This window comes from Phasianus colchicus, chromosome 1, assembly GCF_987193195.1.
Source record: "Phasianus colchicus chromosome 1, bPhaCol1.hap1.1, whole genome shotgun sequence".
NCBI classification, from domain to species: domain Eukaryota; kingdom Metazoa; phylum Chordata; class Aves; order Galliformes; family Phasianidae; genus Phasianus; species Phasianus colchicus.
In genome coordinates, this window is record NC_143436.1 from 187,178,158 (window position 1) to 187,201,250 (window position 23,093).

Consider the following 23,093-nt stretch of genomic DNA (forward strand, 5'->3'; position numbering starts at 1 on the left):
TCAGCACTCACATAACTAACATAGCAACACAGGGCTGGAAACTCCAAACCAATCGGAGCTACTAAACAAAATGGGATGTTTGACTTCTGTAAGATCAGTTTTACACTGAGACCTTTTGGAATGGTGCTTTAAGTCCAGGAAAAATCCTTCGCTACAGACATGTCAGCTCATGCCTGTCAAGCATTTCTAGCTGTGAATCTCACGAATTCAGCTTTTCCAGTTTAACAGGTAAAGAACTCCCACAACCAATACTGCCCTGCAACTTCTGCCCCCATAGGTAAACATCTTTTAAAACACACCAGCATGAAGTCTGACCAAAATTTGGGTGAGATTTATAATACAGAGATATTTTAGACATCTTTCTTCTGAGAAATCTTTATGGGTAAGACGAAAGGCAGAGATGAGAGAACTGTATTCACTTTCTGGCAGCATGATAAAACAGTACCACTGAAAGATTCATTCGAATTAAAAAAAAAATTTGTTACAGTCCACCCTATGGACTTGCTCCTACATAACAAACGTCAATGCAAGCATATTCCATACCTTTGGCTTCACATACAGAATTTTTGCATTGCTCATCATTCAGATCTAAATCAACCTGATGTCTCTCCTTGTCAGCAATAGTTCCTGATTCAATAGTCTCAATCTTGCTTGGAAACTCTTTCCCACTTTTTGATATCCACTCCTCTTTTTGGTTTCTAATCTTGTTCAGCAATTTCTTCAAGGCAAGTTTTGATTGAGGTTGATGAGGTTTTACCTCTTTATGACCTACAAATAACATAATCCTTTAAGAGATTTAGGTAATGATTATCTTCATGTTACAGGAAAAAAAAAACAAAAAACAAAACAAACAACTTCTTTTATTTGCTTACATAGCTAAATAACTAACTATATTATCAAGTTTCAAAGCGTAAGTATTTTCTTCTCCTTGCAAGACAGAAGCAGCAACGTGTCTCAGGATGCAATAACAGGAGGGCTCAGCTTGTAGCAGCATTTCAGAACCAGATTCCTTACAGACTACACTGCTGCAGAAACCAGCAGCAATACTTGTACGTTCCTGTCCTCCCTTTGTAGTAGAGCTGGCAACACAATGAATGCATCACAGCCCCAGAAATGGACAGTAGCAACAAAGCAACGTGGCAGAAATGCTTGTCATGCAGCAACATTCAATAATAGATATCTTGTTCACATTATGTTATTCTGCTCATGCCATGCACACATGCAACTAGTGTGGCCTATGCACAAAACGAAGCGACTCAAGCACAATGCAGAGCATAAAGGATGTACTGTAAGTAGACTTTCACATGAAGTCAAGTTAAAGCAAACTTCACTCTTCACATGGCTAATATTTCATATACTGTACCATCTCATCATTTGCAATAGTTATATAGAAAGCACTATAGCTAACATTATAATAGCTGCAAGAACAATAATCTCAGTATTCTAATGAACTGAAGTGTGTTAGGAAAAGTAATTTCTACTTCAAACTTGTATGTCAATATTCATCATCAGTGATGAGCATTACAAATCACTTAACCTTGAAACACCTCATATTCATTATGGAATTTTAGTACTTAGACATTTTAGTTAGTACTAACATACAACCTCTTCTGCTATAATACAAGAAAGACTGAGTTTAAAAGTGTTACTTTCTGATTCAGCAGGGACCTCCTCCTCCACCATCTGTCCTGATTCTTGTTGAGTGTCACAAACACATTCTTGCTCCAAAGAGAGATCAAGATCATTATCTTGAGATCTATCAGAAGGGGATGGCAAAGGCTGTGGTTCAAACTGCAAAATCAAGTCTCCTTTCATTTCTAATTAAAGGAACACAAACACAAAAAAAGTGACCAATTAGAATAAAATGCAAACACCCCAAGTTACACAAGTTCCAATATCAACAGTTTGTTTCACAACAGCTTTATTCCAACTATTTTTCTCCCCAAAACAGAAGACTTTCAAAATTGAAGCCATTTAGATCATTAGCTATCTTTTTAATTCAGACTTGTGGTTTCCCATAAAACATGTTCAAAATCATTCAAAATAAGAGGATATAAAGTAAAAGTTCTACCTCCATGCAAAAAGCAGTGCACTAAATAGAGGTGGAGCCCAGTAACCTCTTCAGAGAAAACAAGCACCCTAAGCTGGCTGCTCACAGGGCAGCCATTGATCCCATCGTCCAGGTGCAAAATCCTGGAAGATGAATCCATGAGAGGCTTTCTGAGGATCACTGTGTAGATTGAGAGGGCTACTGCCTAAGAGGGATAAATGGGTTTGTACAAGACTTGTGGACATGTAGGGAAAGAATCAAAGGTTGGGAAAGGGAAGGATCAAGTTAGACTGGGAAGAAACAAGTTTTGGGGTAGAAACAGAGGAGTAAATATATATAAATTTTAAAAAGGCCAGACAGTACGCAGGGTCTGACTTGTCTTCTTGCTAAATTCCATTTTTTGTGAGTGAGGAACCTTCTACTTTGTATGCATGCATATGGGTGCATAACAGGCAGCAACCAAAGCAGAGACCAAAATGAGCACATACATATTAGTATGCAAGGATTAGCAAACAGCAAGCCAGACTAGTCCTTGCGAATAACAAGGGTCTTAGAAGCCAAGTATCAGAGCAGCCGTAAGACTGGGCTGGATACCAGAGAGACCAGAGGGTCTGCCTGTTGGCCACTGGATCCCTGTTGGCCCACAGCAGATCCCTGCCAGCTACACAGGGGATGGTGGGGTCACAAGCTCAACCAAGAACCTGCTGGCGTTAAGGCCGGCATAAATACATACATGGCTTTGACAGAACTAGAAACGAAAGGATCCAAGGTCAGTTACTGCTGGCATTGACAACATGTACATGTTTGCACAGACATGTTTGCAGACAGCGATGTCTGCATATCAAGCAGCAGCTCACACATCCAGGTGCCAGCTACCGTGGAGCCTAAGGAGCCAGCACCAGCTGGGTAGAAAGAGTATTTAAAGTCACCTTAATGAGAGATCCATAGCACATATTGAGCACAGCAGTGCATCTACAGACAGTGGAAGGCTACAAGGTCTGTGATCAGCTACTGGACAGAATGAGCACCTAACTTTAAGTACCGAAGTATCCATTCCGTGCTGAGAGTGCTATAGGGTATGTGTATGCATATCTGTAAGCAGGGCTGCCTGAGCACAAGAAGCTGGAGTGGGGCTGTGAGCCTCAGCATCTTGTAAGTTCAGATGCCAGCAACTGGGTAGGTCTGGGATGCAGAGACTAGTTACTGGGTTGACAATGTCTGGAACTAACTGCTGGAGGGATCAACACTGTACAGATGTATTTCCCACAGTCCCATACACAACAGGGAACAGGATGAAGCAACCTGTACTGTTTGTGTGCATACCCACCAGGAAAAAATGTGCAGCCTCACTACTTGCTGCACCTGGGAACACATGGCTGCAGCAGAATCTCTGGGCAGCCAGAATCAGCATCCTCCCACAGATTACTCACTCCTGTCCTCACTGTACATATCTTCAAAGGCAAACTCCAATTCTCTCTGCCACTCTTCTTTCATTTCCATGCGTCTGTATCCAGGTACAAAAAGTTGAGGTGGCATCTGTGCTACCATCTGTCTTCTGCGCATTCGATCCATTCTCTGCATTTGTTCCAGTTCCTTCAATAGCCTTTCCCTATCCTTCAAGTAAAGGGGTGATAAGCACTGTGTGTTAACTTTCAGACAGTAGTATGTCAGGATTATAAAACACTTCCATTTGGTTACCATGAAGTTAATCTGAGGAGTTTAGAATTAAATTAATCTTATTCTAGGAAGCAAGTGCTTCCTTGGGAGAAGACTGTATCTGACCTTTAAACACGAGAGTGTTTTCAACCTAGAAGATCTGACAAAAAACAAAGTATGGGATGGTACACTGCAAGCTGGCTTCCCTAAACAGAATTAACTCTTTTGTTGTATAAAGTAAAGGAGTACTTCCATTAATAAGCTACTTCTTAGCTTGTGCTTCAGTAACTGTTACTTTTAAGCAAGCCAATACTCTTGATGCTCAATGTCACATTAAAGCTGTTTTTTATTTTTAAAGTTTTATCTATAATTTGTTAAGGGGAAAAATTCATTTTAAGTTAAAATGTTGAAAATTAAAAAAGTCGTCTTCTTAATAAGAAGAAACAATCTGAAATCTGAGATATTTCAATATATTCCATGAGAAAATCATGATGAAAAAGTCATGATGAAGCTTAAAGGTTTTTGTCAGCTTTGGGTAGAATTTGATAACAAAACAGTTATGCCCACATACTGAACCATGCATATAATACCATATTTAACAGTTTCTCTCCTATATACACATTTAATAAAATGGGTTTTATGCCAGCAACAGATTAATAGAAAAAGAACTGCAAAGACCCAGTCTGAATCCAAGTGTGGATTTGAAAACTGACTGAACATTTGTACCTGCTCACATCAATAACAACAAAGAAAAAAGAAAGCAGCGCGAGAATTCACAAGCAGGCTCTGCAAGAAGCACATATTTGTATGTAAGTGTTTGTCTTTTCACTGCAGCAGTTCTCCTAACAGGTCACAGCTGGTGCTGCAGACAGCATTATTCAGCAGCCTTTGCAGTTGAGGAAGAATTAAGTTCATGCTATCCGCACCTCTCGCTGTATTGGGTAGCAAAAGGTCCTTACACCTCTTGTCTGAATGGGATGCAAAGGTGAGGAAAGTCTGAGAGAAGCACCAACCCCTGAATGAATACTTTAAATACTATTTTAAAATGTAAAATGAACTATAAAATGTAAGGGAGGGAGAAGAACTGAAAATGAGTATATAGACTCCAATTTTCTCAAAGGACATTAGTGAGATTTAGGGCGGCTGATACTCTCAGAGGTGCTTTGAAAAATGATACCCATCATTCTGGACATAATTCAAAATCATTACATGCTTTCTCCTCAATCTCACATAGTTGTAACATAAACAAGCTTTTAAACAATGGCAGTAGGAACAGTCGATGAAATGAGGACTCAAACCATTGTTCTTCCAGTTCTGTGATTCATTACCTAAATACTTCAAGCACCTAACTCATGAGGCATTTCAGCTCAGAAGCACCTTCATACCAAAAATGTCAGGCAAAGCAAAAAGTCACGAAGCACAGAGCAACTTTGTCAAGGTTCTTGAAATGTGAAATGTGGTTTTTTCAATGCTATCATGTATTTAAAAGCCAATAATTCCATTTCTAGTTCCCACTGAACTGACACAGAGGATTTCCCTGACCTCAGCTAGCATGTCAACAAACAGCAAATACTTTAAATAAAGACACTGTAATGGTATGATATGAAGAGCTCTGGCACAAGAAAAGCTGACTGGTAGTGTCTATTCTGCATCCAAATGTTTCCAATTTATTTTGGTGAAAGATCACCCTATAGGCTTCCAGACAGCTAAAATAAGCAAGTTGAGTTTGATCATGTTATGAAAGCATTCTGAAAACCCTGTTAAGTCTAAACATCTTACCCTTGAAACCGCAGCCACTCTGGCAAATACCAACTTACAGCTTTCTTAACATTGGTCACTCTGGCAGTAAAAAAACAGGTGCTGGTATATGACATTAAATGTCTGCTTTGCCTACCTGAGCCAAATGGACCTTCTTCAAGGCATGACTTCCTCTGAGATGCGCCTTCTCAAGCTGCTCTCTTCTCTCCCTCTCTGCCTCTTCGTGTAGCTGCTTCAAATGCTTCACCTCTTCTTCAGCCGCCAACCGAGCATCTGGCTGGCAGACAATTACTAGTTTAGTCCACTGAGTTCTTCTGGTAGTTTAAAGTGTACTTAATATTAAGTGAGTAATTCTGTAGCAAAAACACTTGGGATTTATAAAGTACAATATTAACCACCTTCAAAGACTTCACAGAATTCAGTTGCAAGCAGGACCAAACAATATTCATACACATGAAAAAAAAAAAGCAAATGTACACATTTTACAAGGGTTAGGTATCAAAGTATTCTAGTTCCAAACTCCACTAGAGACAATCATTCGTCCATTTTTTATTGCAGTGATTATTCTTCCTACAATACCAGGTAAAAACGAATAATGCCATCAATATTACAAATTCACTGCTTATATGTTTTAAAGTTTTAAATAAGATCAGAAATGTTTCCATTCTAATTTGAGAAACCAGAAAAAAATCTGCAAGTTTTAAGTAAGTACAAACTTATTAACACTTGAAAATTTAAAAAAAAAAATCCAATAAACAAGGCTATAAACATTTCAGAGTTTTCCAGAAATTCCAAGAGTTCAGACTAAAGCACCCGCTCTTATAGTTTAGTCTTTATTGTTTACACCTTAAAATTCATGAACAAGAACAATGCCACTGGAGAGAATACTTGTAAATTTGTGAGTCTCAAGAGAACTCCATCTAAATAAGGGTGATAGCAAACAGGAATTTAGACTGTGGTCTCACATCACAAATAAGCCAAACAACAGATCACCACCTCTAAAAGCTGAGTTCTTATTTCATCTTTTACTTTTCCAGCTCCTCCTCTTCTTCTGATCTAACTTTGACCTGGGATTGTACTGCAATCCTGAGTAAACCTTTTCATCTGGCAAATCTCTACTCAGGATTCTTTTCCTCAAATCAGACTTTTGCAAGTTAAAGCTGTTGACTGCATCACCATCTGAGCATGAATGTGAAGTAAAGACTGCGAGTACACAGCTAAAAGAGGAGGGAGAAGAAAAAAAAGCTGGGCAAAGACAACAATTAACTTAGCATAGGCCTTAAAATGGAAACTTAATTGCTAAGGTGATATCCAGATACGGAATGCAGTACAAAGAAAGATGGAAGTGTATATCACAAACACTGGGAAGTTAATCACCTGTTCTGCATCCATTTCTCTGTCTGCGTAAGGTTCTGAAATATGGTAACGTGTAACAGAAAATTTGCCAGCACCATGGGCCTTCATTGCAGCAATCTTCTTCACTTCCAGATTCTAGAAAGAAAAGTAGAAATAAGCCATAGAGAATGGCTTCCTCTGGCAAAGCAGCTAAATGAAAGATTTAAGTGTGGAGCTCATTTCTTAGTACCAAAAGAAATCAAAAAATTAAAAAAAAAACATAGAAAATTATCTCCAGAAAACATTGTCATTTCAATCTTTACATACACTTAATAAAAACAAAATCATATCAACATAAAGAATACTTAGAAAGCTTAATAACTGAGAGCATCTATCAGCACACAGCTGAAACTCCTCCACAAATGTTGGCATTCATCATGGAGCTGTACCTTCCTCTTTCAAGAGCATCAGCTTAGTTCAGAAGTGCCTGGGTTTTAATGCTCTAACACAAATCCCACGCAACAGCTGCCATATCCACCTGCATACAGGGCAACCTCAGATCCACCATATCATTACACATAATGGTAAGACAACCTTTCTCAAGTACAGACTTTGTATATAGAACTCAGGGTCCATTACATTCAGTTTATTAGACAGCCAGGAAAAAGAGCATTTTCCATATCCTCACTGAAAAGTGTTCATACAAACAGCACCAAGATCTCTTTTAATAAGTTTTAGGCATACAACCACACGTCAACTCTTATCTGAAAGGCATTCTGAACACTGAGCAACCAGATCTCCTCTCATTTGGCTCAGATCGATGTTCTCAGTGGGAAAGAAATGAGGTAACTTCACAAGGAATAACCCCAGACACTTTCTATCACTCCTTTACAACACTTGCTTTAACCCACACACAGCCAATTTCCATAGTAAGAAAATGCTGGGCAGCAAGTAAGAAAATCTGCACAGAAGTATGCAGTAAAGGATACAAATAAAGGTATTTAAGTATCCCTTCCTTTAATCATTCTGAAAACAGTGAGGATCAGTCCTTACTCAGTTTCTCCAGATGCATCAGTTCCCTATCTTTCAAGCCACAAACCTATACCTCATGTGCTGAGTGGAGCTGGGAAAAAGCTCTCATTACAGTGGCTCTGAGAGAGACTAGATTAATCTTTCCTCAGTAAATACCCAAATTCTCTATTTTCTTGTCTGTGGTCTGAATATTACTGAATCTGGTGGTCTGAAAGGTCACAATATGTTAGGCAACAAACTCTGTATTAACAAATTCTGTATTAAAAGAGTTCTGTTAGTAAATTTACCTCAAAAGTTAACTACACAATGAAAAAGCACATAATGTTCTTTCTGTAGTTCAGATCTGCAGTTCTACTGTGACTTCTACACATATTCAGAATATATCTGAATTCAAAAGAAGCATGAAGGAGACGCAAAGTCATTCCCCTAAAAGGTACAGAATAAAACCACAGCTTTTAGCTGAGCCGAGTTATTTTTTTTTTTTCTATCAAAATTCAACAGCTTACCATATTTTTTGTATTCCCTGCAAGAAACAGAGGAAAGAAAATAATAAACACAGCAAATAAGGCAGAAGAAAGCAAAATACAATGCTTACTGCTGAGCAGCCTGGTCTAGCAGGTAGCAACCCTGCCAGCACGATCCTTAAGGTCCCTTCCAACCCAAGCCATTCTACGAGTCTATGACACTGCGCCATCAAGGCAGACAAGTGAGGCAGTAAGTGCATACTGGGATAGACCACAGAGTCTAAGACCACTACAACTTTTAAATGAAAATGAAATTACAATGAGGTTCAAAGCAGACATCAACCATAAAAACATCTCCTGGCTACGAGAAATAAAATCCACACGAACAAGAGATAAGAAACCAGAACAAGTATTGAAGATCGGAGGTCTGTTAATACATAATTCATTGGCTTTCTTGATTATTACCAAACCACTCTCCTTGCAGTATGAAAACAGCAATTTCAGATATCCCACTGTGAGGAGTCAGAGCAATGAAGCATTGTACTGATATGGTATCCTGCAATGATGCACTATCCCATCACAGATACACACCTCAAGAGGATGTGGAGGAGGAGGTGGCAGGCTTGCAACTCTGGCTGCTCTTTCTCTTTCCACATCCAGAGCGTGCTTACGTGCATCTATTCGTCTTGCAAATAAAGGAAGAAAGAAAATGATTCAAGAACCAATGACAGCACTGTGCAAAATAATAGACAATCCAAAAATTTGATCAATCACTCCACTTAACTGCTAAGAATGAGCAAGCAAGCACACAGAAGAGTCAACTGAAAGACAGCACTGAAAAATTAACCTTGTGAAGTAATGCAAAAATGTTAATAACATACATGTTTCTTGAGATCAAAGCCAAATTTCACTTTTCACTTCTGTTTTCAGAACGCTCCACATTGCTGCCACATATTTTAATTGCTCAACTGTGCAAAGCATTAAATCAGTAGGTGTGAGCTACCCAAGCTCGTCTATCCCCAAGAGTACACGTTCATTTCTCATGCCAGCTCAGGTTCGGACTGTGTCAAATTCAACAGGTCCTTTTTTCAAGTGAGTAACTTTCCATGGTGACCAACTTGAGAACACATGGCTACATGTCACTGGATAGCTGCCAGCCAACTGTGTGGACTAACACAGTGACAAACTGGCCTCCAAGAGTGGATCAGGTCTGCTTGTATACTTGGCATTGGAGTTTTGGATGTAAAACTACAAATGTTATAAAAAAAACATAAGTCTGTCCACAAACACACTTGAATACATCAACCCATAATATTTCAAAACTACACAGCTCCAAACATTAGGAATTTTGCCTTTCACTATGTAGCACCATTGAAGTACACTCTGTGCTTCATGAAACTAAATAACTGTTGCATACCGGGCTTGTTCACGAAGTAATTCCTCTTTCTGCAACTTTTGCTCTTTCAGTGCTTTCTTATGTCTCTTCTCTGCTTTTTGCTTCCTCTCCTCTGCTTGCTTTGCCAGGGCTTCTAAATCAGGTTCCTTAACAATAAGGATATTGCAAGCATTTAACACACAATTTTATTTACTTCTCATACTATCAGTATCAAGTTCAAAAATAAATACTTTAGTAGGAACCAGAAACCTGAAATTCTTCCCCACCATATTAGAGTAAAAATTCTCTTAATAATCACTTTTTCTCCTCTGCTATCTTCTTTATTCTCCTCTTGTCTACTGCCAACAGCAGAAAACTTGCCTCAGCCAATGTAACCAAATACTGATTTGGAATTCTTAGCATCTCTCTTAATCTCCTCATAACAACAGTAATATAAACATACCTGCACATCTTAGTAATGCTGATTAATCTGTGAAGATAAAGCACCTTACTATCTCTTGGCCATTAATTAAAACTATTACGTATCAGTGCAAATCTATGGATTTTCACCCAGCAACCTCAGCAGTCCCTCAAACTGAGTCTACACAGGCAGAATTTGAAACAAAGACAGTATAGTTTACAGCTGCAGAATGGAAAAGTAACACAGTCTGCAGCCTGTGCAAAAGCCTCTGAAGCCCTTAACAATACTTATGGCTGGAGATCTAAAGAAGTGAGCAAAAAAAATCGAATTTGTCTTCTTAAGCATAGAAGGGAAACTGCTAGATGGTAGAGACAAAAGGTTAGGCAGTGACTGGCACATCTGAGACACCAACTCACCTTGTGCAATGTAGTCAAGTACCACAGTTACCTAACGTACACTACCATGCTAACAAAGGTTGGATCATACATACATAATTCAGGATTTGCACAGCAAAAGCTGCAGCAGGTTGGTCTGCTGGGACATTTAATTTTCCAAACACAGAAAGTTGTACAAAGCTCCTGGAAAAATTATACGCAAAACCTACAGACTCAAACAGGCTTCTAAAAATAATTCAGTAGGTCATCTATGCCTAAACAGAGAATAAGGATCTCCCACCAGCAGCAGTGCTGCTCTAAATCTTTCCCGACAAAAAGTCACATTCCTTCTCACCAAGCACGGTCTCATGGATAAACATCTGCAAAAGTAAACATTCCATTCTTCATTCCTCAGACTCAAAGACCAGGAATATTAAAACAAACAAACAAAAAACAACAAACCAACCAAGAAACAGGCAATCTCAGTACTTCTAGAACACTGAGTATTTCTATGACAACAACATTAAGCTGTTTACTTACATTCTCCTTGGCTTGTCGGTGACCCTCACCAACAGCTCTTAAGCTCGATAAAAACAGTTTTTCTAAAGCCTTCATCTTCTCCTCTTGTGCTTTCTGCCATTCAGCTCTCAGTGCCTCCTCTAACTGATGCAGCTTCTCTTCCCTCCTCTGCTTTACTTTCTGTCTTATCTGCAAGGATATATACTTCTGTTGCTCTCTGACCTGCAGAAATAGAAATCACGTTTTGTCAGTAACATTAAAGGGTGCAGTATGTTTTTTAACAAGTATTTCCATAACACACTCTACTTTTCTATCTTTCCACTTACCTACTTTTACATTAAAAATCTATCCAGAAGATGCCTTAAATTTGCTATTAGCCTTTTCCAAAATGAATAATATATTCTAAATTTAATCTTCATTAAGAGCTTAAAATGAACGAGGAACAAACAGTAGACATACAAAATGCAAAAACTGCCTGGAACAGCCTTCCTGACAAAACTACAACACAATAACTTAAAGACTTTTTACAACACAACACACTTTAAAGAAACTCGGAACCGTACTGCCCAATTAAAGCTTGCTTACTAAGTTTGTTCTCCACCTTTGTCAGTAAAACTCTCTTCTCTGAACAGAAGTACATGCAAGAAAAAAGACATCTTAAAGAATGTTAGTGTATATGATTTTTGAAGGTAGGAAAGACTGGGACAGCTTGTACAGGACAGCACAGAGGAAGGCTGGGGAAGGAAAGAAATATATTAAAAAAGAAAAAAAAAAAAAGGAAAAATAGCCTTGTGCCCTTACAGCAACACAGCATAACAAAAATGAAGAAAAATAAGACAATGAACAGGCACTCAATTCTAAAAGGAGCAATATTTAAAGCATCAAGAGCCGCAACATCATAACAATTCAGTTGATCAATTGGAAAGCTGTTCAGTTCTGTATTTGCCTCAGCTGGCTTATTTGTGCTCCGCTATGTGAAACATCAGAACGACCTGCGTGCTGACTGCCAACAAACGAACACGTGAAACCACAGTGCAGTTGGCAGGGAAGCAGTAGTTCTGGAACAGAGGCCCATGTGAATGTAACAAACTGAGAAGGTACCCACAATAGAAATACACACATACGTGTAAATAAATATGGCAATGGAAAATAATTCACAAGCTAAATCTAAACCTCATATTATTACAGTGAAGATGCTAGCTTATATGAAATAAAACTTATTTTCCTTTTCAAAACAGACAACTTGCAAAAATGAAAGCATACTTGCTGCAGCCTCAGCTTTCTTCTTCTTTCATATTCTTCTTTCAGAAGCATGGTTTCTTCATTAGGACTAAGCCTCAGTTTCCCAACTTTTGACGCTTTCCTCTTCATCTTCAGAAACAAAGAATAATCAATTTCTATAGGATAACAGAAAACAGAGATTTGGGTATAAGTAACACAAGATAGCTATAAGGTAGGAAAAAAACCCAAACAACATATTACCATAATCTTACAAAACTATCAAGGTACTAAGAGTATGAGCTACAAATGTAGGAGCTACAACTGTTCATGCCTGTTCCATTTGTATCCAACAGCTCTGCCAGCCACAAAAGGCAGTTCCATGAACTATTCTGTCATACAATCTGCCATAGGGAACCTGCTTTACAAGGGGAGCTGGACTTCATGATCCCCAAAGTCCCTTCCAGCTCCTATGGTTCAGTGACTCTATGTAACAAACATCGCAACAATATTACAGTCTACACCGCGCACTAAAAAGTCACACCTGAAAGTGAATAACAAGCACCATTCCAGTCCGTGGAAGCCAAAAAGTTACCACAACCCTCTCCACACAGATAAAGCAGGCTGGCCAGGTCTTATATTGACTTATACTGAAATATTAGCATAACAATAGCAAGATGTAAGAATCAGAGACTGTTCACATAGCCAACTGCAGCCCAAAGTTCCCAAGGTTCAGTACAGGATAAACAGGGACAAAAGGTTGTGGTTCCTGCCAGCTGCCCCTTATTCAGCTGCTGAGGTACAAATCAAGTTTCACAGAATCACAGGGGTTAGAAGGGACCTCTGGAGATCACTGATTCCACCTCACTGCTAAAGCAGGCTCCCTACAGCAGTTTGCACAGTGAAGTGTCCAGATGGGTCATGAATATCTGCAGAAAAGGAGATTCCTTGCTTCCTGTGTTCCAGCTTTAGCCCATATCCTCTTGTCCTGTTACCAAGCACCACTGCAAAGAGCCTCATCCCATCCATTTAACTCCTGCTCTTTAGGTATTTATAAACAGTGATAATATCTCCTCTCAGCCTCCTCCAGGCAGAATAGCCCCAGATCGTTCAGCCTTTCCTCATGCAGGAGATGCTCCAGGCCCATTATGACCTTTGCAGCCTTCCTCCAGACTCTAAAATTTCTCTGCCTTTCTTGAACTTGGGAGCCCAGCATTGGACACCACTCCAAATGTGGCCTCATCAAGGCAGAGTAAAAGGGTAAAGGATTACCTCCCTCAACCTCCTGGTCAAGCTCTTTTTGATGTACCCTAGGATACATTTGCCTTGGCCACCAGGGCACAGCACTGGCTCATGGCCCACCAGGACACACAGATCCTTCTCCTCAGAGCTCTATTCCAGCAGATCAGCCCCCAGCCCATGGGTGTTCAACCCTCTGGCTTTGCCTGGGCCTCACCGAGTAAAGAGGAATTGAACAGCGCTGCATATACATAAGTTGCCCCAAAAATAATGCCTCCTGTTATTTCCAAAGAAACTACAACCAATACAAAGAGCGCAATTTGATAGAGCAAATTCTCGTCTATAAAAAAGTATTTTTCAACACAATCACCACCATTAATTGTGTGTTTTCATCAGTGATCAACAAGAGCCTGCATGCCACACTCATAAAAACCTGCACGAGTAGAGGTGACCCAGTGTTGCCACTGCTGAAATGCACCAAGCAATGCCTCACTGTGCTCACATCCACTGTTTGGTCTCCATAAAAGGTTCAGCAAGCACCAATGAATGCCAATAGGTGCCATATTTTCCACATGGAGGACACCATTTTGTCAGACTGTCCCCCTGCTGCCATTTGTCACACAGCAACAAAATGTAAAGGGACACTGAGGGGAACGTTCACCCTCTGCTGCCATCCCACCAATATCTGCCTCTGACATCATGGGCCAAAAAAAAGCAACCCGCCAGCACAACCCTGACTGGGCAGAAAGCAGCGAGGAAGCACGCAGCAAACCGAACTAAGGCAGGCTGCTCGCGAACGCATTCCCCCTCAGCCCCTCACGCCGAGCCCGCAGCCCTCCCACAGGACCGCAAAACGTCAGGGTTAACGGGAGACCCACCCCCCTGCCAGAGAGCCCTGCCCGGAGCCTTCACGGTCACCTGGAACCGGGCACAAGACGGCTGGAGAGAACCGACGAGGAGAAAAAAAAGAAAAGAAAAGAAAGGCACAGCCCGGCCGCACACCGCCTCAGGGCCCAACGGCCCGCAGCTCCCGCCTCCCGCGACACCGCCGGCAGCCAATCAGCGCGAGCGCGGCGGGAAACCGAGAGCCCCGGCGGGTCTCCAGCTTTGCGCAAGCGCAATGCGCTCCTCTCCACTTCCCGCTCGCCGAGACGCTACGTGAAGGTTGGCGGTGCGCATGCGCGATGGCGCCGCGCCTTGCGTCGCGCAGCTTTTCCCCAGGGTTAGGGCAGCTGTGTGGGTATTTGACGGAATCACAGAAACGCCAAGGTTGGAAAAGACCTACAAGATCATCCAGCCCAACCATCTACCTATCACCAATAGTACTCACTAAACCATGTCCCTCAACACAAAATCCAAACGTTCCTTGAACACCTCCAGGGTCAGTGACTCCACCACCTCCCCGGACAGCCCATTCCAGTGCCTGACCACTCTTTCAGAGAAGTAGTATTTCCTAATATCCAGCCTGAGTCTTCCCTGGCACAGCTTGAAACCATTCCCTCTGGTCCTATCACCAGTTACACGAGAAGAAGCCGACCCTCAGCTCACTACAACCTCCCTTCAGGTGGTTATAGAGAGCAGTAATGTCTCCCCTGAGCCTCCTCTTCTCCAGTCTGAAGACACTTCAAAGCCCACCCAGCCCCAACCCCTGCCATGGGCTGGTTGCCCCCACCAGCTCAGGCTGCCCAGGGCCCATCCAAGCTGGCCTTGAGCACCTCCAGGGATGGGGCACCACAGCTCTCTGGGCAGCTGTGCCAGGGCCCCACTGCCCTGAGAGAGAAGAATTTCCCCCTAAAATCTATCCTGAATCTCCCCTCTTTTAGTTTAAAGTCATTTTCTTAACGCTGTTCTCCCTGATTAAGAATTTTTCCCTATCTATGCTTTAGGACCCCTTTAAATGCTAGTGCAAAATATGACTGCTTTTTACAGCAGTTTTCCCTAGAGACAGGAAAAAGTAACTTTTTACTACCAGCTAACCAGCACAGTAACCCACTGTACTGTGCCCTACAGGACCCAAGTCAGCAGGGTTAAGATTACTTCATAAAACTTACGTGGTATTGGTGTATGTGGATGCCTGGCTGCGCATGAAACACACTGAAAATTGAAGGACTGCAAAACAGAAGACATAGGTGTAGAAGCATTAAGGTTGGAAAAGGCCACTAAGACCACCATGTCCAACCATCAGCCCACACACCACGTCCCTCAGTGCCACATCTCCACGGCTCTTGGACACCTGCAGGGACAGTGATTCCACCATCTCTGGGCAGCCTGTTCCAAATAGGAATAGGAATTCCAACTTGCTTAGGAAGAAGTGGTTACACAGCAGTTATATAGTGCTGAATTGCCTTCTTATTCAAAGACTTCCGTGCTATGGGACCATTTAGGGAGATCATTTGCTTTCTATGAAGCAACTTGCTGCAAACTATTGCCTGTAATAGCTGGTTACAAAGTTAATACCTGATTGTACCTTAAAGACAACCAGATGTTTCACAGTATGTGTATTGAATACATTAAACTTAAACAGTGTCCTTCCAAATGTATTTTCCAGTATCCTTATTGGATTTTTTTGTCCTTCAGCATTTTCATTTGCAGTGCTCTCCACAATAACAGCTCTTCTAAATAGCTTTATCCTGCAGGTCAGCAGGTAAAAAAAAAAAAAATTGAAGACAGTCTATTAAGAGAGTAAATGAGATTATAGATTTTATAGCCCTCTTATAAGATGTGAAAGAGGTCAAATATATGCTCTAGAAGAAAAAAAAAAAAGTTATGAAACCTACGTGTACTGGATAAGAACTTTATTTCAAAGGTGTTTTCTAGTCAACACACTTCAGAATTATTTCTTCTGTCCCTTAATTTTCATACATAAACTTAAAAACAGAGATTTAGCAGCTATTTTAATATGGTAATGCTTTCCATGTTTTAATACACCTGTTTGAATTACAATATTACAGGCTAATGTTAATTCTTTCCTCTTTGGAAGTATATGTGTTCCCTTTATACAAGCTGTGTAGTGATGCAGTGATATGGGCAGCTGGGCACATATGAACCACCAGTCATATTTCTCCTACGGATAAAGAAATGTACTTAGAGGAGTTATCTACAACTTTGCAAAATTGTTAGGGGGAAATCTGAATTTATTTCCAGGACAGGCCATCAGCTATCTTGGAATATGGCTTTGAAGTGCAAGACCATCCATAATTCCGTACTGCAGAGAGCATTTGTTTGACCAACCTATGAACCACCGTGAGAGATGCTGGCACAGATACGTTGTCTTGGTATGCTCTGTTTTTTGGATCTAAGATCAATCTTAGAGAACAGATTCCCTGCTCATGGGCATGATGAATAGACCAGCACAGATTTATCTCTTATTACCACATAGGGGTGCTTGCTTCTTTCTACGTTATAAATTCTTTGCTGGCTGCTATGTCCCTCACTCTTATGGGGGAAGGATGGTCTTTGCAGGCTTTTCTGCCTTTTTAGAAGAAAAGGCTGTCTGAGATCTGCTAATGGAACAGTACAACCACCTGACAGCTCACCCTTGGCAGGACTTGGCACTCTGCAAGAATTCAGTGTTCTCCTTCATAAACTCTGAAAGAAGAGCTCTAAAGAAAGTGTCATATTCAGACACTACTCCCCCTCACACCCCACCCGAGAGCTCCAACACCTCATTAGACGGTAATGCAGTTTTTTGTTTCTTGTCTCCTTCTTGCTGATTACTGAAGTATCTGAATAAAAGAAGAGCTTCACTCAGTTTGAATTGGCTATTCTCTGCATTCAGCATTCCTCAGTGTCACATAGCATATTATCATATGCTCTTAAATGTTTCCTATGGTTCATTTTGTTTTGATCTGTGATTACTTTTGTCATGCTGTTTCATCTTTTTTAGCACTTAACAATGAATATCTAATTATCATGACCACCAGGAACTAACAGGATGTGCTTTTACAAAGGTTTGCAATCCTCCATTTAATACTATCTCAAAATAACAATGTGTTTTTGTTAAACAGTTTGAATTAAGCACAATTTTTATATGTAAACTTTGCAAAGACAGATGGTTCCTAACAAAAAGAAAAAGCAGATCTTCATTTTAGAGACTGACTAATACAGTGTGTGCAGCCCATGCAGGCACAGCCTACGATAGTCTCTGCCCGAGACTGATTTTGAAATAAATTTTCTTGACAGTTGAGGAAGAGTAACTTTCATTATTATGCTCCTTGTCATGTAAGAAGGCTGCAGAGTTACACATTCTAGTGCCATACTAAAATAGCGACTGTATAGATTCCCCACATGCAGTTTCTAGTCATTAGAAAGATGCTACAGGCTAAAAGAAAACTAAATAAAACAAAAACTGCTACTATTGCTCCAACCTAAACTGACTTGCTTTATACTACTTACCTTCTCCATTTGATTGCTTATGTTTGTTATACATAGGAAGACTAGCAGAGGGAATCAGAAACTGGATAATGCCTTTTGGCATGAATTCTCCCTTAGCATTGTCCAGCACATTAAGTGTATATTGAAAAGTGTCTTCACAAGCCTCATATTCTCTCAGAAGAACATCCAAATGCTGTACTGTAAGCAATAAAATTAATATAAGAACATTTTGTAGGCTTTAGGTCTACAAATCATCAAAGAACACGTTAAAGGTTGTGGATGATGTTAAAAGGAAAAAAGAAGAGGAACTGTTCAGCTGTGGTCAGTTTAATAAGTGATGAAAGGATTTGATCAGAATACCTTTGAATGTCTCAGTAGTCATTTACACATAGGTCAATGAAAGCTACCTGCAAGGTGCTCCATTTCCCAGCTGCTGGTTTCTGCCATCACTGGCATCTTCCACACTGGTTGAAATACAGAGTGAGATACAGAATATGGGTTCCTCTCAGAAGTGTACCTGTCATTATCCTCAGATATCCATTAAAGTACCATGATATTCTTTGTGAAATACCAGCAAAATGTTCATGGAGAAAAGAGTTGATCCTGGTTTGATCAAGGCCCACAGTCTGAATCAAACAGACTATATGATCAGACAGACCTGCGATATACCAAGTTACCATCCTATCACAAATTATCTTTGATGTTTTCTTTAGTAGAAAGAAACTGATTGTGTAAATGGAGTCATTAAAAGGCTTTATGGAAGGAATATGTCTCAGAGAACCTTGAAAAGTCAAGAAAAGTAAGTAAAGAAAAATTTACAAGGCATGAGAATGGATTTGCACCAGGATGAGGGACTTGGAAAAAAACTGCAAGTGAGCAAAGTAGTATTTTAAAGAAAGCAGTGAATATGTAACAGTGATATATTGGTTCTTCTTGCTTCTGTTTTGTTCTTTGTAATGGAAACTAACATCTCTACAGACAGGGAAACGATTCTTTGCTAAATATTAGAGGATTCAAGGAGAGATCAAAGAACAAAGCATCTCTAGTGGCTGAGGTAAATGTAGCATCACCTGAGAGAGGAAGATCTGTAAGAGAAGCTGGTTCACGACTTAGATGCTAACTTGGCAAACTGGAGTCTGAGTTTGTTTTCTGGGAGATCATAGATTTTAGAGCAGGTATTCTCAGCTTAGTCTCTTAGGCCTTAATCTGATAAATGCAACTGAGCTCCAGAATCCTAATCTTGGTAAGCCTTGCTAAACTGCTGAAGACTAGAAGAACTTAGAATTTTTTTAATCCTAAAAGTCTCCAAACTTCTAGTCTTGCTTTTACATGCTCAAGTTGTTCTGATGTCAGCAGTTCTGTACAACACTTTTGTTGGGCAGAAGAGATGATTAGAGAGACCAAACCTCCCATTTTCCGTGTTTTATCAGAACAACCTGATTTCAGAGTCAGCTGCTCAATCTCTCCATGGCAAAATTAATAGTACATATATTTTCTGGCACAGTGGCATGGTTTCACAGGAAGAGGCAGACAATCCTCACCAGCTTCCTTTCCTAGAAAGAGATATACCTGATGGTTAGAACACCTCTGCGAAATATGGCTCTGAGCTGCATGGAAAAACATGAATCTGCTCCCTCTGCAAGGGCTGTAACCACCAAAGTGCTGTTCCTCCTGTCTGCTCCTGTTAGGAGGGAAAAAAGGAGCTTTGACAAAATTTTTTTTATGAAGATGTGGATTTCTGTATTTAGTAGCCAACTGAAAACAAGGGCATATTTTCTGAAAAGCATCTTCCTGCAGGTGTGAGAGGGCGGATTGAAGGTGTATTCCTTGTGACAGTAGTTTCTATCAAGTAGTGCTAGGTAGCTGCAGCTTTGACTTTAAGTGGCTGCCTGTAAGTGTTCTGACATCCCTGGCTCATACCTTGAGTGCTCAGTAATGCCTGGGAGCTGCATGGGAAACTGATGTACCGACCCATGTGATCCTACATCAGCCTCACAACTGGAGGCTTCTGTTGGATCAGGCGTTTTGTTTCCGATAATAAAGTAACAAAGAAATCATTAAAGGGGACAGAAGCAGTAGTGGAGAAAGACAAGGACAGCAGTATTATTTGCCCCTGTAACGTCCTTGGCAAAGGAAAACCATTCTTTCCCACCGGCCCAATAAAATTACTTCAATCTGCTTCCTTAAGTGATTGTTGCTCGTCTATAATTTTATTGCTGTCCTTTTTAGAGGATAGTTCAATCGTTTCACGTTTATAGATGCGAAGTAATAACCTTAGATTTACATAGAGCTAATTTCTTTCTTTGTGAGTGGGTTCTGTAGGATGTGTGCAATTAAGCTTCAGTGGGAGGATACAGGAAACATGATTAATGGATCAAAGAGACACCATCTAAGGGAAATGCATATAATGCCAAGGGAGATAATGCTTCATTTCATAATAGTTATGCAAATATGCCAAATGTTGGAGAATTCAATTAATATTTGACAAATAGATATTCTGTAATGCAGGGTAAACACATACTGAGGAACAAATAAAGCCCTATTGCATGCCATCTATCAGCTTCCTCTCACGCAGACTGGGTTGGCTGGTCAGACAGCTCATTCCACTGCAGGTAGCAAATAGCAGCTAGGCATGAATCAGTGCCAGACAGTGTTATATTCTGGATGAAGGAGAATGACCAAGGTTAAATTTTATGTACACGAGGCCAATCAGCACTTGTCATTGTGTGTAGGTCTATTGCTCAATCCTCTGCTCAAAGCTAAATTTTACACCACATTAAATAAATGTTGTTTTGTGATAAATGAGACAGAATTATACAACATCAGCCTTCTCAGCAGCAAGGCCACGCTGCTGGCTGATGTTGAGTTGGTGCCCACCAGGATCTCCAGGCCTTTCCCTGCAGAGCAGCTTTCCAGCTGGGTGTACTCCACATGTTCTGCTACCTGTGGTTGTCCCTCCCCAGATGCTGGACTCTGCAGTTCTTGTTGAACTTCAGGAGTTCCTGCCTGCCTACCTCTTCAGCATGTCAAGGTTTCTCTTGACGTCTGCACAGCCCTCTGGTGAACCAGCCACTCCTCCCAGTTCTGTGTCATGTCTGGGTTTACTGAGGGTGCACTCTACCTCCTTCATCCAGATCATTAACAAAGATGTTAAACAGGACTGGATCCAGTATTGACCTTCGGAGTACTTCGCTCATTACTGGCACAGACTTTTTTGTGCCACTGTCTAGAGGTGGACATTCAATCAGTTTTCAATCCTCAATTTTTCAATTTTGATCTGAATAATTATGATCCAGAGAAAGAAAACATTTGAGAATTTGAACGTGAACCAGCAGTGTGCCCAGGTGACCAAGACGACCTGTGGCATCTTGGTTTGCATCAGCAATAGTGCGGCCAGCTGGAGCAGGAGGTGATCATCCCTCTGTACTCGACCCTGGTGAGGCCGCACCTCAAGTGCTGTGTTCAGTTTTGGGCCCCTCACTACAAGAAAGACACTGAGGTCCTGGAGTGTGTCCAGAAAAAGACAACAAAGCTGTGAGGGACTGAAAGCATGAGTTTTATGGGGGGCAGATGGGGGAACTGGGATTGTTCAGTCTGGAGAAGAGTAGGCTCTGGGAGACCTTATCACTCTCTCCAACTGCCTGAAAGGAGATGGGGGTCAGCCTCTTCTCTTGCTTAACTAGTGATAGAACTAGAGGGAATGGCCTCAAGTTGCTCCAGGAAGGCTGAGGTTGGATATCAGGAAAAATTCCTTCTCTGAAAGAGTGGTTAGGAGCTGGAATGGGCTGCCCAGGGAGGTGGTGGAGTCACTGTCCCTGGAGGTGTTCAAGAAACATTGAGATGCTGTACTAAGGGACATTGTTTAGTGGGGAAATACTGTGTTAGGTGGACAATTGGACTGGAGATCTTTTCCAACCTTGGTGATTTTGTGATTCTATGATTCTATAATTGTAAGCAGTGCATATATAGGTGCTCTTATTTCACCTGTGCATCATTTAAGTGTGTATTTTGTCTTTGCTTTTGATTGTAGGGAAAGATATAAGCTATATTTTGCACTTTGAGACATGTGTTCAATCATTTTGATTCACCATGGTCAAGTCACAAGCTCTTAAGAAATCCTCACCTCTTCTGCTAAGCCATCTGTTTAAATCAGATATAATAAATTTCCATAAACGTTGATGTTTTCCCAAATTTATGATTTTTTTAACAAGCAGTTTTGCTGTGATCTTTGAGTTACTGCTTCTAATAGATGACTTCTCTGTTGTCAGACCCGATTCTGCTCTCAAAATGTATTAACCTAACCCAAATGCACATTTTAGTTAAATGTATCCTGGCAGACATCCACCACTGGAATCAAGTAATGAACACCACTGAGTATTTTTCTAATTGGACATAAAATTCATAATTTTAGCATACAATTCTTTACTATGCAGTAAGTCCAATTAGTTATAATGAGCTCTTTTTCAGGACAAGTTGTCCAAACCAGTGCTATTGCCAATTTATAGAGGCTACAGGAAGAATCACTTGATTAATTTATTTTCAAAATTAAATTGTTATAGGCAATATTGTGGCTTCTTTTTTCTTTTATCATGTGGATATCCAAGCACCTGATTTTGAAAATAAAATCCCTTCCCAATGTGTAATTTCCAGTGTTTGTTGTAATACCTTTGTTTCTTATTGCAGATATTTTTGCAACAAAGCATGTTTTAGCTTATCTTTCTTATATCACATTGATGAGACCACTCTAAGCACTCTGACAATGTGAAACTGGTAGCAATGCTGCTATCACAGCATAATTGTACAAGCCAGCTTGAGATCCTGTTTAAATATTGTCATTTGGAAGGAAAAAAGAGATCCAAACACTTAAGACAGTGATTCACAAGGAGGGGTTCTCTAATGAGGGGATGGAATTTTATGTAGCACATTTATGGTTGTTTGGCAGGCCAGCTTTGCCATGGCAATAGCAGCAATGGGAGCAGCTCTGTGGAATGGCCCCTGTGGAATGGGCCTCACTCCCACTCTGCTCTTCCCTGTGTGGTCTTCCCCCACATCATTCTCCAGCCACTTTGTTCTGACAATGCACTTCCTCAAGTGGCATCACCTTCCACACTTGCAAAATAGGAATAATACAGTTATTTTTTGTAAAATGCATTGAATACTGAAGTGCAGAGTGCTGTTATTGCAGTTTTCCTTGCTCCCAGTTACTTTGTGAGTTTCACAGTGCCAAATCTTTACAAGTGTAGATAACAGCAGGACAAAGGGAAATGGTTTGAAGTTG

At 40.6% G+C, this 23,093-nt stretch overlaps 1 protein-coding gene across 4 annotated transcripts in view; it reads right to left on the minus strand.

Moving 5' to 3' along the window:
* Positions 1–14,476, minus strand: part of CEP295 (centrosomal protein 295) — a 39,378-nt gene extending 24,902 nt beyond the window's left edge. For 2 of the 4 annotated variants that reach the window (XM_090134026.1, XM_090134028.1), the window contains exons 1-10: positions 14,360–14,476; positions 12,248–12,381; positions 11,006–11,206; positions 9,713–9,837; positions 8,887–8,980; positions 6,842–6,955; positions 5,601–5,741; positions 3,481–3,664; positions 1,650–1,817; positions 544–768 (exon numbers count right to left, since the gene is read on the minus strand). In XM_090134026.1, the coding sequence (XP_089990152.1) occupies positions 544–768; positions 1,650–1,817; positions 3,481–3,664; positions 5,601–5,741; positions 6,842–6,955; positions 8,887–8,980; positions 9,713–9,837; positions 11,006–11,206; positions 12,248–12,355 (1,360 nt within the window). In that variant the 5' untranslated portion in view covers positions 12,356–12,381; positions 14,360–14,476. Of the gene's footprint in view, positions 1–543; positions 769–1,649; positions 1,818–3,480; positions 3,665–5,600; positions 5,742–6,841; positions 6,956–8,886; positions 8,981–9,712; positions 9,838–11,005; positions 11,207–12,247; positions 12,382–14,319 lie in introns of those variants that run through there. The other 2 variants (XM_090134027.1, XM_090134029.1) reach the window with 2 other exon arrangements.
* Between the last annotated feature and the right edge of the window lie 8,617 nt (positions 14,477–23,093).